Here is a 15,613-nt window from a genome sequence, read left to right on the forward strand (position 1 = left end):
ATATGTCACATCTGAATTAGGATCACATATTTATAGGTACATTTAACATAATTAGATACCAGCTAATACTAGATAATGAAAGCATCGCTTCCATTTTATTTGTTTATTGAAGTTGATTAGTTGTATATTGTTAAGATCTACTAGGCCTATATGATCAGTCCCATGTTAATTTGTCACAAGCATTCACATTCCCTCAATAGGCTATTGTTTCATTGTCAGTTGGTAAACTACGTGAATAAACAAACTTTTACACTCATAACAATAGCTATCTATTGTTGTAGTACAGAAACCGGTATTCAAGTAATAGTTAAATGATTTTCTTTAATGGAGATTAGACCGAATGATTGGATTAAAATAATTCAGTGGAGAATTGTTTTTTGGATGGCTCTACAGTACAAATAAATTATATATTTCAGACCGACATGAACAACGTACTTTTTTTTACTAGTGTGCTTCAGGATGTTAATCAAATGTACCCCCATTCATACCGTCATGTTGAAACTTAAAACATGGAGTGCCACAATTATTTTCCACTCTAAAACATGATCATCAGGTATTATTATAATATACTTTTTCCAAAAAGTGTACAGTATGTGTTCAAATCCTGCTTTTATGTGGACACCAGTTCATTAAGTATGCCTGGTTTGCCTGATGGGTGGTGATCCACCTGAACTGAAGCTGCACCCAGTTGTATGATAAGGGGGGATGAGCTTATTTCATTCCCCCGTTTGACTGTCAAGGGTTCAGCCTCCAGGAAGATACCCTAAATACAGTTAATACATGCACCATTGCACATAAAAACGACTCCAGGGTGTATAATGAAGTACTGTCACCTCATAGACACATGAAAAACTGTAAAAATAAAATAATTGTGGCACTCCATCTTTAAATTCAAGGATATATATATATATATATATATATATATATATATATTATTATTTATTTATTTTTTAAATATTTTGTATAGAGGCACAGACAGTAGGCTGACAGGAAATGGGGAGAGAGATGGGGGAGTCACAGTGACATGCAGTAAAGGCCGTCGGGATCGGGAGTCGAGCCCGCGGCACACTGCCAGACTGGATTACCAAGTAATTATGAAATGTAAATGTGAAAAAAGATTTTACACTTTAGTTGTCAAGAGAGTCCAAAGGGAAGGAGTGAGGAACAACTCCAGTATTGCCAGCAGAGGGCGCTTGAAGCTAACCTGACGCTGCCAGATGAGGGCGGTATTGGGGAAACATATTCCCCAACACAACACTCTGTGAAACAAATTTGTGTAGCAAGCTTTTTGGATCTGGCAGCGTCAGGTTAGCTTGAAGCACAGTAAGTAAAAAAATGAATTATGGGAAATTATTTTAATGGCTAATGCCAAATCAAATGGATTCAGAATCAGATCTTAGCCAAGTCTCCTGAGGAGGCGCGTCTGAAGCCTGTCCTGAACGGGGTATCCGGACGTAAAAACAAATACATTTTCTTAAAATGTATGATTATCACTTTCATCTTTCTTTTTTTCTTTCACGTGGCCTAATACAGGGTGGGTGCCGTGACACAAATCAAGGGTGTCTCACGAGTCACTCAGAATACTTAATTTCAATTGACGTGCCAACTCCTACATTCCAAGTTGTCACAGGTGGTATAGGGGGGTCTTCACGGTCACAGGTGGTATGGGGGTTCTTCTGTGAGGTGGTCCTGCTGCTCTGGCTGCTGAGGCTGATGTGTCTTCTTAGACAGGGGATCTTCTTGGCCAGCAGCCTCCTGAAGTGGCTCTGGAACTTCTTACCTAAAAACAGAGGGGGGAGAGGATACTTAAGTAAAAGTATCAACACCACACTGTATAAGTAATTGTCCTGTATTTAAAATTTGACTTGAGTGAAGGGGAAAATAAATATTGGCTCATTATGCAGAATAATTATGCCATTTCAAAAGTGTTTTTTCAAAAGTTTTCAAAATTCGACTTGTCTTGTGGCGCATCACATTGTGAGCTTGTACATTGGATATTTTTAAATAGACCAAGTATAACATAATAATAATACTTTAAATCTACAAAATAACGTATTTTTCAAAGTCGCAAAAGCACCAATATTGCCTCTGAGGTGGAGGAGGAGATGAAGGGTATTTCTGGTAAGCCCAGTTATAATGATCATCTTTGAATCTTTTCCTCAACATAGAAGGAAGCATTGAAAAATGGAGAAATGGACACATATATAAAGCACAGTAATAGTGCAGTATAGGCATTCTTACCCATGAAGGTGTAGAACACTGGGCTGATGCAGCAGTAGAGGTATGCCACGTTGCGTGTCACGTACAGATAGTAGCCCAGTGTGTCTGACTCTTTGCACGACTCTGTGCTGTTGGTACCGGCAGAGATTCTAATGGCCTGCAGGAGGATGACGCTGTTGTAGGGCGTCCAGCAGGCAAAGTAGGTGAAGACGATGATGAAGATGAGCTGGATGGAGCACAGGGTTATTGTGGTTTAAACCACATTAAATCACACTTGTCATGAATCATACATCATCATACACTGACACCACATTCCGTGATACAAACACAACACACCTACACACTGCTGTGCATAGGAGGGGCTAGCGCCCCTCAAAAAAGAATAGTGAACAAAAAAACAAACAAATTAAATGCTTTGCAAAAAAAGCCTGTATACGTACCTAAATGAAATGTTTTCTTAGTTTTAGCCTTTGTCACACAGTGTATATATATCACACTTCACACACACACACACACACACACACACACACACACACACACACACACACACACACACACACACACACACACACACACACACACACGCACACACACACACGCACACACACAAAACAAAATGACTGTACCAACCTTGATGGAACGACACTTCTCCTTCATACGTGTGGACATGATACGGACAGTGATGCTGACGTAGCAGAACATCAGCATGCAGAGAGGAAGCAGGAAGAACACCAGGAACTGTTGGTAACAAATCACCTGCAGGGATGGAGAGGAACTGTTACTCTTAATATTAGTATACAGGGTTCTCAAACTGTCCGGGTCCCCCAAATGATTTTGGGTGGGGTCCGTCAGAGCAATTGGTTTCTCACTCAGCAGTAAACAAACACACTTAGTAACCTAAGCACATGCAGGCTATGTGCACATTTCTAAAGTTACAATTGAAGGACTTTTAGGCCTTTTTAAGACCTTGAAAATGAATAAAATAAATAGCCTAAACAGGACACTGTGGCAAAAGTAGTAAACAAACTATACTATGAAAAATTGGCGATTGGACATTGGCCACATGCACTAAATTAATACCTACATTAAATTACTATCTTCAAACTCACAATGCCAATTCTTTAGTATGTCTATGTGACCTGTCTTCAGTGGACGTGGTCCATGGCCTCCTCAGCGTATCCTACCTGTCTGTCTCCAGAGGTCCATGACCTCCTCAGGGTATATCCTACCTGTCTGTCTCCAGAGGTCCATGACCTCCTCAGGGTATATCCTACCTGTCTGTCTCCAGAGGTCCATGACCTCCTCAGGGTATATCCTACCTGTCTGTCTCCAGAGGTCCATGACCTCCTCAGGGTATATCCTACCCGTCTGTCTCCAGAGGTCCATGACCTCCTCAGGGTATATCCTACCTGTCTCCAGCGGTCCATGACGTCCTCAGGGTATCCTGTCTCCTCACACAGCAGGCCCTGAGCTGGGTCCTCACGGACGTTCTGCAGCACAAGCTCTTTCAAACTACAATGACAATCACAGGGCATCACAGGGGTGGGGCTGATTGGCTGTGGATCTGGGTCCAACACTTCAAAAGCCTCACATTGCTCTGACAAGCTCTGGGAATTGGCAGCTAAACAGCAACATGAGACTCCATTCCTCTCGTCTGCCAACCAATCTTTAACCTACCTTTAGTATCTCAGTTATTAGTCTGTTTCAATTTGTACTTTGTTTCCTTTGAGCTCCAGTTACAATTGTTTGATTCAATCCTTGTAAATAATTAATTTATGTAGGGGTGTTTTGGTACTTTTGTTTGGGCTCATTCCACACCCTCCTATTTTCTCCTTTTTATTACTTAGTTAGGTAAGTAGCCAAAGTAGGTTTAGTTTTTGTATTCTTTGTTTTGCTCAGGGGTTTGTGAATAGGGATTTATTTTCAGCTGTAGGTGTTTTACACAGTACAGCAGCCTGAAGTCACTTGTCATTTTAAAGAAAAGTTAAAATATTTCTACTGAAGAAAATAAATATAGGCCAATATTTAGTTTGAATTCCAGCTGTCGTCCATATCAGTATCACCAATGTCAGTCTTAAAATACTGTATCAATAGTAAACCAATATCAACATAATATAGGTTTCAAAAATAACATTACAAATAACAATACATTTGACTGTTTCAAAGATATTGTGTGTTTTAATGTGACACTGATAATTTTGGATAATTAAGTCTGTTTTCTGGAGGAACTTTGGAGAAAAACAATGAAATACTACATTGTCTGCTATTATATGGGCATACTTAGGCCTATTGAATCAATAAGAATGTGATTTTTCTTTTTTTAATGCGCCACCTGCACCTAACCCAAAAGCCAGACTAATATCACTGTGTAGACTGTAGATATTAGTCTGAAATCTCTGTGGAGCCTGCATTTCTAGGGGCTCTGGGGATAAACCCTCCCCATATTTGCCTCCTGGGCCTTAATTGGTGCCACACAACTTCGGGGGCAGACAAATCCAATCACAACCAAGTGGGGCCAGACCAAATCTGCCGAGGACTATTTTTGAGTGGTGCAGCCGCCCACTCCAAGGATCAGCAATGTGTGTCCCTTTGAATGTCCCTTGTCTGTTTAGAGTACCAGCAGGTGACAAAGCGGCGCTGCTGAGCTTCACACTCTGCACAAGTGCATGATGGGAATCTGAGTTTTTAGTGTAACACCAATAGACTGTAAAAAATATGGACAAAGCGTTCCGCGGGTCTAACATGAACGTAAAATGAAGCCTGTCAGTCCTTGCAATGGAAGTCGCCATCTTTCTAGATCCGTTTGGGCCCAGCTGGCCCATTGGCTGGCCCAGACAACGAGGCGGGACTTCCCCCCTTCTTCTTCATTGGTTTTGATTTTGACTCGAGTGGGTGGGGGATCCCGTTCATAGACTGTAACGGTAGCCACGCCCCTCAGAACATGCGCGACTTTATGGTCATTTTTTTATAAATGGGACCATAATTTTCCAAAAAGAATATTATGACATTAGAAATGAGACTTTAAACTAGTGACTGGAAGCAAAAAGTATTCATGACCATGTTTATTAAGGTAATACAGTCTAGGTGAAGTTGGGCCCAAATACATGGACTTCTATGGGGCTATGGGTTTTTTTGAGCCCAATGACAGCGCCACAACAGGCCATTATATGAACTTTCATTTCCTTAGTGGCTTCACAAAATATCTGTCTGACTGCCCCCCTGGTAACACCATACATCAGTAGGTACATGAGAGACAGTACAGTACAGTACAGTACAGTACAGTACAGTACAGTACAGTACAGTACAGTACAGTACAGTACAGTACAGTACAGTACAGTACAGTACAGCCAATAGTCTGACAACCAATAATCCGACAGCCAATAGTCCGACAACCAAGAGTCCGACACCCCAACAGCATTATTTTTCACTCGCAGTTTCGTCTGGTTTCCAAGCTAAAACGTACCTTGCTAAAATGCTAATGCACCAGACTGCCAGCGATGCACAGACAGCGTAGGTCTTGGTCCTGTTCTTGGCGGCCTTCACAGCGTGCACCACGGCCAGGTACTGGTCCAGCGTCATGAGAGAGAGGAAGAGGACAGAGCTGTAGAAGCCGATGAAGTACACGCTGCTCACCAGCTTACACAGCACTGTAACCAACAGACCATCAGAGGAACAGAAGAATTTGTTACATTTACTCCATTACATCATTTGATGCTCCATTTGATACAATTTTCTAATCTCTGGGACCGTGATTTATACAATAAAATCCTAACTCTGAGTGTACAAAATGCGGGCCCATTTGGTTCCATTTTGTACACTCTCAGAGTCACAGTCCCGTAACCCCTCAAGGACTTCTGGGGGTCCCCGGACCCCAAGGGTAGATAGAAGCTATCAAAAAATAATCTATGTCTGCATGGGGTCTCGGATTTGGGGCATGAGCTTCAGATGACCAATTAATGGAACAGGCCATACGACAATTGGGATGGGCCTACGGATCCCGAGGATCAAAAACAGTTGGAGGCACAGGATTAAAAAAAAAGAAAAAAAAGAAACAGGCCTGAGGTGGAGGCACTTCACCCATTATCAACATAGCTGGGGACTGGGGAGGAACTAATAAAGATTAGACTTTTGGTGACAAGTTTAAAAAAATTAGGTATGAGGTAGGTACGAGCTTAAGCTTTTCAAAAAACACCACAAACGAATTGGGCTCGACCCTATAGCGTCGCAGTCCCTCCCCCTTTCAGAACAACGAGTGGCCCAGGAAATTAATCCCAATGCATTTTTCCCATGGGCATTTCAGAAAGTATTTATTTAAAGACGTTTACGCCGCGGACAAAGCCAACTCTTGTCGTGACCAATCATGACAAAAAACACAATTTTTCGGTCCAAACAAAGAATTGGAAAGTAGAAAGAAACGGCAGGTTACAACATTTTTTTTTGTTGTTTTTCTTCTTTGTAATTATTTGTTTGGTCCAAAATATTGTGTGTGTTGTCATGATTTGTCACGACAAGAGTTGGCTTCGTACAACGCTTAAAACGTCTTTAAATAAATACTTTCTGAAATGCCTATGGGAAAAATGCATTGGGATTCATTTCCTGGGCCACTCATTGGGAGGGACTGCGACGCATAGTGGTCTCCTAGCACAGCAGTGACACAAATATTAGATTAATATTGTCACGGGGCAACCCGTGCCCTATATACAAAGACACTTGAAACTGCTTTCTATAACATGCAAGGACTAATGTTTTAAACTTGTGTATGGAAAACTGTGTGTTCACTGATTGTTTGCTAATTGTCTCTCCTGCACTGCTGGTGGCATTGCCCTTGATTTAGGAAGGGGCCAAGTGCTATGCAGGGGAGGGGGGGGGGGGGGGGGTTACTTCTTATGCTTTGAGTATTTGTCATTGAGTGTTCATGCTTATTTATATTTGTTTAATGGTAACACATCTTTAGTATGTTTAGGTTACTTTTATACAAGGGATTATTTATGGCAGTATTTATTTATAAGTATTTATTGAGAAGAAAGGTTGCTAATTGCTCTGTGTCCTGTGGTATGATCCACCCCTATTTAAGGGAGGCTGCAGGGACAAGTGGGTTAGTTGGTTGTGGGCTTTAACACAGGTAACAGTCCTGAGGGAGAGCTACAGGGCCTTGGGTGACCAAGGTTTAACCTGAAGAGAGTTCTCATGTGATCTTGTTCAATTGTGTTTGCCTAAGTATTTGTTCTGTTGGTCTATTGTTGGCCAGTATTTAGTTTGTGTATGTGAATGGCACTGAAGAAAACTGTCTGGAGGTTGGTGGAGGAGTTTGGGGAAAATAAAAGCCCTTAACGAACATTTCTGACTGTTCTTGGAGCCTTGGCCGTTCGGGCAACTTCACAAATATATTTTCAATGGATTCTGTTACTATTGGGTGTGCTAAATACTGGTAAACCCACCTCGTCCAAAGACCCACTCGGATGAATGGTAGGTGGCCCAGAAAGGAAGGCTGGAGGCGAAGAGTAGGTTGGAGAGAACCAGGTTGAGCAGGAAGATGTTGGTCATCTTGCTGAGCTTCTCAAACTTGTAGATGATGAAGAGGACCAGCCCATTGCCCAGGTAGCTGAGCAGGAAGGTGACGTAGTAGAAGACGGGGATGAATCTGGCTCCGAACTGGTTGACGTCGACCTTGGGGACAGTGGTGGAAAGTAAGGTAAGTACATTTACTCACTTTAGTACAAGTTTCTTTCTTTCTTTAAATTCTTTACTGGGATGTTTCTCATTTGCAATACTTTTACATCTTCTCCAGTACATCTCAGAGGCAAATACTGTATGTTTTACTCCACTACAATGAATTTCAATAAAAAGTGAATTAATAAAAAGTGAATTACTATTTTTATTTTGTAGATTTAAATTATAATTAAAAAACCTACACTAACCGCTTCAGCCCTATATACGTTGTTTGGAAATAGTCGATGTAAAAGCTCACAACTTGAACTTGTGAGCTTTTAGATCTGCTATTTTCAAAGGACCTCATACAGTACATTTGGAAACTTGAGCGAAATGGGTCCTTCTGCATAATGAGTAGGCCTACTTTTACTTTTGTAACTGGTGCCAACACTTTTGCACTTTACCCACGTCAATTTGGAATACCGGACTTCTATGTTCTACAGTAGGCCTACATGGCGGTATTGATACTTCAGGCTTATATTCATTCATACTCCAGTTTTAGGTGACCACCAAAAACGACAACATGACGTCACATCACGCTTCACGTCGCGGTGGTCACCACTCTAACAAATCTCTCTGTTTTTACTAAGCACCAACATGGTGGTACCTTATCACCTGAAACTGGAGTATGAATAGGCCTTTATTCCATCACTGACCTTAGGACAGTGAAGGACGTGTCCGTCCACCACTGTGGACGGGTCGTCTGTGGTGTTGTAGTCTTCGTACAGATTGAACAGGTCATATTGATCCATGGTTAGACGCTTTAACGGTTAACCTGTCGGAGAGAAGGACAGAGACGCAACAAACGTCACACCACACTGTGATTAGCCACGATTAGCCTCACACATACAAACACATGCTGTGTGTCGAATGAACCAAAACCCAGTACTCCTCAATAAAGCAAATTTGGGAATTTGTTGTGAATTGATTCGATTAAATAAGTACATGCACAAGTACTGTACATCCTGAAAAGGCAGGGAGGAGCAGGATGGAGCGGTGATTTGGTATTTGCCAAACAGGACGGGGCAGGGCTCTGTAACCATTGCGGAACCATTGCACATTCACAGGGCTCTGGGGGAGGCTCTTTGGTTAGAAGGCTGCAGCTGGCTATGAGTGTTTCATCATGACATAATCTTTCTTCCTGTTACCATTCATTATTGTATTTTTCATTATTCATTTAGTTTGTATTTTACTATGACAACAAAGGAAGAACTGTCGGTCAGTTGCTCTGTCTCTCCTACATCAATTAACCCGGGTGTTAAGCTAGATTGAATATACTAGTTGCAGCTTAACGCACACTGTTAAAACACCTTGAGGGCCCGGGCCTATTTAATCCATTAATAAAATGTGGCCATCGTCAGCAAGCGCCTCTAGGCTGTATAGCGATGCGATCAGTTTTCATAGCACGAATTTGACAGATATTATCAATCTTCGTCTCGGGCACATGACCGTGCACTTGATGGTGTTAATAATTGTTTATTTATTAATTTTTTATACCGGTAATTGCTGTTGGCGCTACCTCCTCTTATGTCTAGCTTTTACTGTGTGTGTAAACACAAACTTCGTCCTAACACAAACATTAAATGCCATTGACAATAAATGGACCATTTTGAGTGTTTGTGTAAACACAAACATTGCGTAACACAAACATTGAAGACGATCACAATTTGCATCCTCACCTTCATCTTCAATGTTTGTTACACAATCTTTGTGTTTACACAAACACTCAAAGCTGGCCATTCATTGTCAATGGCATTCAATGTTTGTGCACAAATACTCAAAGCTGGCCATTCACTATGAATCACATTCAATGTTTGTGCACGAACACTCAAAGCTGGCCTTTCATTGTCAATCACATTAATTAAATGTTTGTGTTTGCATAAACACTCAAATACTGTAGTGCCGGAATCTTCCCCAGTGAGGGGGATAACTTGTAATATGATATTGGCTGTTTGTATTCTTTTTGGAAAATATAAAATTATACTCCTATGGAAATTTGACTTCTATTGACTCTATAAACAATTTAGTACATGTAAGGTTTTGCCCACTCAAATGGTACCTCGTCAGATATGATAAATACTTTCTTTACAGACACGAGCGGTTTTATAAACATCATCATCCGACATATTTTACCGCTTTTGTTTACATACTAGTAGCGCTCGTTGGCTGTGTTTGTTTGGTTAGCAAACAGGTTAGCCATAGCCACATGATTGACACAATGCCATCTGCTTTCCTACTATTCTGATTGGTTGGTATGATTCATACCGTATGAACCAATCACCGAAGACTGCCTCTTTGGCAACGCCCATCCCAGAAACGGTTGTAGTAGGGAGGGCTTTCAGACTGAATAATGGAGTGAAACGAAATGAAAATTCAGGCTGAGTGTCAGGCTAGGCCTGCTCACTTTGCCTAAAAAAATGGCAACTAAAAAATACGGGGAAGCAGCTTTTTGCTTCTACGTCAGCATGGAACAAGCTCCCACTGTACCTTCGTCAGGCAGCCTCTGTAGACATTTTTAAAGCACAGCTCAAGACCCACTTCTACAACATTGCTTTTAATTGATCTTTTATTTTTTGTTATTCATGTCCTCACTGTATTGCATTACTGCTTGTTTTTTAATGTCCTTTTCTTTTTTATTCTCCATTGTTCTGTAAAGCACTTTGAGCTGCATTTCATGTGCATGAAAGGTGCTATACAAATAAAGTTTTATTATTATTATTATTATTATTATTATTATCAATGATGGACAAAACCACTTAACTCCAAATGACCAACAGTTTGAGGATCCATTGGAGTTAGGAGGTTTAGTCAGAAGCACTTTTTTAATAGCCTACTTTTCATCTGTTCATTATTTGTAAAACCCACAGACGTAAAGGGTGTTCGATATCACTGATTTATACTAATTAATTAAAAGTTGAAAACTGAGTTACTGGTTTCTGCCCAAAAGCATGCTCTCTCTCTCTCTCTCTCTCTCTCTCTCTCTCTCTCTCTCTCTCTCTCTCTCTCTCTCTCTCTCTCTCTCTCTCTCTCTCTATATATATATATATATATATATATATATATATATATATATATATATATATACTTTAACATAAACATAACTTTAGATATGGAGATATAAGCTGTGTCATAAACAAATTATTTTGTCTTGTGTATTTAAAATAAAGTGTGTATGGCGAACTCACCAGTGAAACGGAACAGCCAAGACTGTGCGTCAGGATTGAGTTTCTGCTGACTGAGTGAAACTGCTACTGTTTCACCATAGCACATTAAAGAGGAATTAACTTACGGACTGACTTACTGACACTATCGTCATCGTGGACATCATGAGCAGAACTCAGGAACACATATAAAACACACCACATTTCACTTAACCCATTAAGACCTGTGGCCTACAAATAATGTTAAAAAATAGCAGATGTACAAGCTTGGGGCGTGGCGCGAATCGACACTGTGAGCTTGTATATCTGCTATTTTTGAATAGTCAACACTCAATACGCAAGAATCCTAAATGACACATGTTTTTTGAAAAATATAAATTAAATAAAGAACTGTTTAGAAAAATGTGGAATAGTTTCTAAATATTGTTTAATACAAATCTTCTCCAATGAGGGTCCGTGACACTATCTATCAGCCAATGGGAGGCTCAGAGCAACAGTGTGTCAGTGTAGCAGTATGGGCGTTGACTTCTACTCTGCCCATCCTCCTCCCAGTAATCAGTGAGCCGATTGCTTGCAGTATTTAAGCAGCACACACTCTGCCTGTGTTAGATTCTCCTCAGTCGGTGTGTGTGTGTTCCCGAACAGAGCTGGCCCTTTGGGCTTCAGCAGGCCACGCAGTCCCGCAGCGTGTGTGTCATGAAGGACCCTTCATGACAATTATCCATCCCTCAAACAAAGCTGGCTTCAGTATTGTTTGTTTTCATTATGCTCAAACCAGTCTGTGTGCTACCGTCCGTCTCTGCACGGATGGCACACCCTCTTGGGTTGTCATCAGCATCCCTTTTCCAACAACACAAGCTAGTATAGATCCCAGGGGCCAGCGAACATTAGTCAAGTTAGTGTAAAGTTTGTTGTCAAACTTTTCAATTTCAATGACCTCCGTAACTCTGAGTGTACAAATGGAGGGTCCATTTGGTTCCATGTGTACACTCAGAGTTATAGACCTGTGAGGGTCCATTTGGTTCCATATGTACACTTTCAGAGTTACAGACCCACAACTCCACAAGCTTGGTCCATTTAGAACCCCCTCAAGGAACACTGATGGTTTCACCTCACTTTGAGAACTGGTTTAAACCCATGTGCATGCAGTATGTTGCAAATGAAGAACACTCACAGGGTGATTCATCCGTGTTGCAACAAAAGATTGGCCTATGATGTTTCTTCAGGAAAACACTTTCAATTTCCCAGAATTGCGCCTTTTTCATTACTATATGTTTTCAGTAATAATATTAGTAATGCTCTTTGACTAAATGTTTTCACTGAATACATAAATAAATAAATAAACTGATGACAAAATGTATAGACAATTCTGTCAGAAAATGATGTCTCCCACAGATCATGTGGGTGTCAGCCCACTTGAGAGTCATTAGGTGCATTAGGAGCACCTGGCCAGTGCTCCTGGAACCTCTATAAAAGAGGGCTTGCCAGCCAGCATTTATTGTGTCCCTCTCCAGATGACAGCACCCTTCTGTTTGTTTCCCTTAGCTGTTTGATTTGCACACTACAATACACCTTCACCATATTAACCAGACATCCACACTGATACCACTGATCTTACTGACTTCCACATATCATACATTCTGAAGCATTCTATATATTAAGTTAATATTAGTTATCTCTTGTAAATAAATTATTGTTATTTTGAACACTGCTACTGCGTCCTCCTCAATTTGTCATGGCCCGACGGGCCGGGTTATGACAAATTCATTGTCAATGTAAGCCAGCGTCATGACGTTGCAAAGGCACACCCAGCATGTAGCTCACAGCACGTTTTTGCATCATTTCAACTGCCTGTGTGAATGCACCATTATGTTGCGTTCACACAGGCAAACGCAACAACGCAGTCTACCATTCATTGTCAATGGAAGCCAGCGACATGACATTGCAAAGACGCAATGATGCATGTAGCTACTCCGTTGCGTCTGCCCGTGAACGCACCATAATAGACCCCCAGGTGTGGTTATAATATTCAAATATGTCTTCCTGTGTATTTTGAGGGGTGCTCCTATCCCCAGCTTTGTGCGTCTGTGTGTATGTACCATATTTATGATGATTTGATTGGCTGAGCACAGAATGTGATGTATGATGAGAGTGCCCCTTACTTCACGCGAAGAAAACCTTTGAGTCAAAAGGCTCAATCGAAATACACCTAATAATCCTGTGTGACTTTAAGCACAATTAAGCATACTTTATGGAAAGATTTAAGACCCACTTGGAGCCAATATTAGTCCAGGTTGAAGTCATAAAAGGGGATCACCACTCCCTCACACCACTAGTGTCTTACCAAATGCTGTAGCCTATTTATTTTATTTTATATATTTATTTACTCCTTTTTGTTCCCAATGTAGTCGTTATGCCATTTCATTCCATCCCCATTTCAGTGTTGTCACAGCTGTTGTATCCTACTGGCACACCTGGCAGTACAGAGCCTCCACTAGGAGTCCTCCGCCCCATCCCGTAGGACTATGTGCGGTGACAAATATCCCCACCTAGGCTTCCCTCCCCCAAACACGGATCCATTGTGTTCATAGACACTCAACAAACGGTGGATTTGAACCAGCAGACGCCATGGTTGTGGGCAGGTATGTTACAACTGTATACCACCTCCTCGCTCTTGCCAATTCTGTCATGGTTCGACCAGTCACTATCCTTTAGTCTGAAATAGCCGAGCTACTTTTGTGGCTCCCATCACCAGTTCTCTTAACACGTGCACAGATCAGCTCCTTGGACACCCTTTTCCGGTCAGAGGCCAGACCCAGGAAGCACATGAGATCAATAAAGGCGGTGGTGAGATTCATTTTGTAGCCAAACTCGCTGGTGGAATAGTCATAGGGGAACGTGTGGTGGTAATTGTGGAAGCCTTCCCCCACAGCACTGAACGCGACAAAATAGTTCTCCCTAGGGTTGATGGTGTGGTCATAAGGACGGTTTCCCCACATGTGAGCTGCGCTGTTGACCAACCAGGTTGCATTGAGCACGAGCGTGTATCTCAGGATTCCAGGGACAAAAAATCCCACAGCCAATGATTCACCCCACAGGTACACGGGTAACAACATGGGGACAAGATAGCACATGATTAACACGGAAAGCCCATAGTGCCTTCTCTGAAACATGACCACTTTGTCTGCCTCGAGGTCAGCAAAGTTAAGCTTGCGTCCTTTCTCGACGACGTCGGGATGCTTGCGGACCAGGAGCCAGCCGACATGAGCAAAGAAGAACCCCCGCATGGCGTTGTGGGGGTCGGCGTCCGTCTCGGAGTACTTGTGGTGAACGCGGTGGTCGCGGCACCACTCGTAGATGTCATTCTGGAAGGCCATGGAGTGAGCGAGAGCGAGGAAAACCCGCAGAGGAAAGGAAGCTTTGTAGGACTTGTGGCTCCAGAGCCTGTGAGCTCCGGCCGTGATGCCGAGACCACTGATGAGGAAGCACACAGTGGTCCAGGCGAGGGTTAAGCCCTTTGCGGAAGGGATGCACAACACTCCGTAAAGCGCTGAGATGTGTAAGGCGGATATCAGGATGATGTTTCTCCAAACCAGCTTCATTGGTGGCTTTGGGCCTTGTTTTTCTTTATAGGTGTCATCAAACACATCGCCAGCCAACGACGTATCTGTCACAATGGCGTCTTCGCTCCGTTGCTTGTTGGTGTTGTGGTCCTTGCTGTCGGTTCCCATATCTGCTGCATTCACGCCCAAACTCAAACTAGATACGTATGTTCGTGCAACACGGCAAGAACTCTTGAGTTTATTTTTCACCTGCAGCCCTCTCTGGACTTAGCCTATTTATATACAGCTGCATAGAGCTTACTCATCATGACACATTGATGACATAATGCCTTACCATATTATGGTTGTCAATTCAGATTGAAACCTTCCCAAATATAGAGTAATTTGCGTCAGAGCTAACTATCTGTGTCATAGATGGTCACATGCATTGTGATCCAACCAATGCAGTATAGTACCTGTTGTACTCTGTCTGTCTGTGTTCCTTTTATGCCCATATATGGACATCTCTGTCTGCATGTCTGCCTGTGTCCCTTTTGTTGCTTTTGGCTGAATCGGCGGTTCTGGAAAGCTGTCGGCAGTTCTTGAGATACATGATTAAAAGACGGACATACAGTACATACATACTGTGGAGTCGCGCTTGTGACCCCGCTGCCAGACAGAAGACGCCCTTGAGCGTGAGACACGCTGCCAGACAGAAGACGCCCTTGAACGTGAGACACGCTGCCAGACAGAAGACGCCCTTGAGCGTGAGACACGCTGCCAGACAGAAGACGCCCTTGAACGTGAGACACGCTGCCAGACAGAAGACGCCCTTGAACGTGAGACAAGCCCTCAGGCTGGTGTGTGACCATGTCTACGTGCCCAACCTACTTCTCCGCCAGGCCGAGATGATATTTTTGTGCATGGATTGATATAAAAAAGAAAATGTATTTTGCAACTTGTCAACTTTCACTTGTGTAA

The 15,613-nt window shown here is 42.2% G+C and overlaps 2 protein-coding genes across 3 annotated transcripts; both read right to left on the reverse strand.

Moving 5' to 3' along the window:
- Nucleotides 1-904: 904 nt before the first annotated feature.
- LOC308324955 (C-C chemokine receptor type 3-like) lies at nucleotides 905-11,158 on the reverse strand. 2 transcript variants are annotated; one of them, XR_013964978.1, is made up of 9 exons: nucleotides 11,115-11,158; nucleotides 8,586-8,704; nucleotides 7,659-7,887; nucleotides 5,684-5,867; nucleotides 3,630-3,732; nucleotides 2,851-2,976; nucleotides 2,242-2,446; nucleotides 1,323-1,780; nucleotides 1,182-1,204 (listed from the first exon to the last, which is right to left on the reverse strand). XR_013964978.1 is itself a non-coding variant. In XM_080777306.1 (8 exons), the coding sequence occupies exons 2-8, from the start codon at nucleotides 8,679-8,681 to the stop codon at nucleotides 1,572-1,574; spliced, it is 1,152 nt and encodes a 383-aa protein (XP_080633432.1). In that variant the 5' UTR covers nucleotides 8,682-8,704; nucleotides 11,115-11,158; the 3' UTR covers nucleotides 905-1,571. The 2 variants fall into 2 exon arrangements, 1 of the variants encoding a protein (XP_080633432.1); XM_080777306.1 differs by having other exon boundaries at nucleotides 905-1,780.
- A 2,643-nt stretch (nucleotides 11,159-13,801) lies between these two features.
- Nucleotides 13,802-14,821, reverse strand: LOC308326078 (acyl-CoA desaturase-like; the record flags this gene model as incomplete). Its single annotated transcript, XM_080778888.1, has 1 exon — nucleotides 13,802-14,821. One exon carries the CDS (start codon nucleotides 14,819-14,821, stop codon nucleotides 13,802-13,804), a length of 1,020 nt encoding a protein of 339 aa, XP_080635014.1.
- Nucleotides 14,822-15,613: the final 792 nt, after the last annotated feature.

The sequence above is a fragment of the Protomyctophum bolini genome, assembly GCF_963924005.1.
Source record: "Protomyctophum bolini genome assembly, chromosome: 12".
In the NCBI taxonomy this organism is placed as follows: Eukaryota; Metazoa; Chordata; class Actinopteri; order Myctophiformes; family Myctophidae; genus Protomyctophum; species Protomyctophum bolini.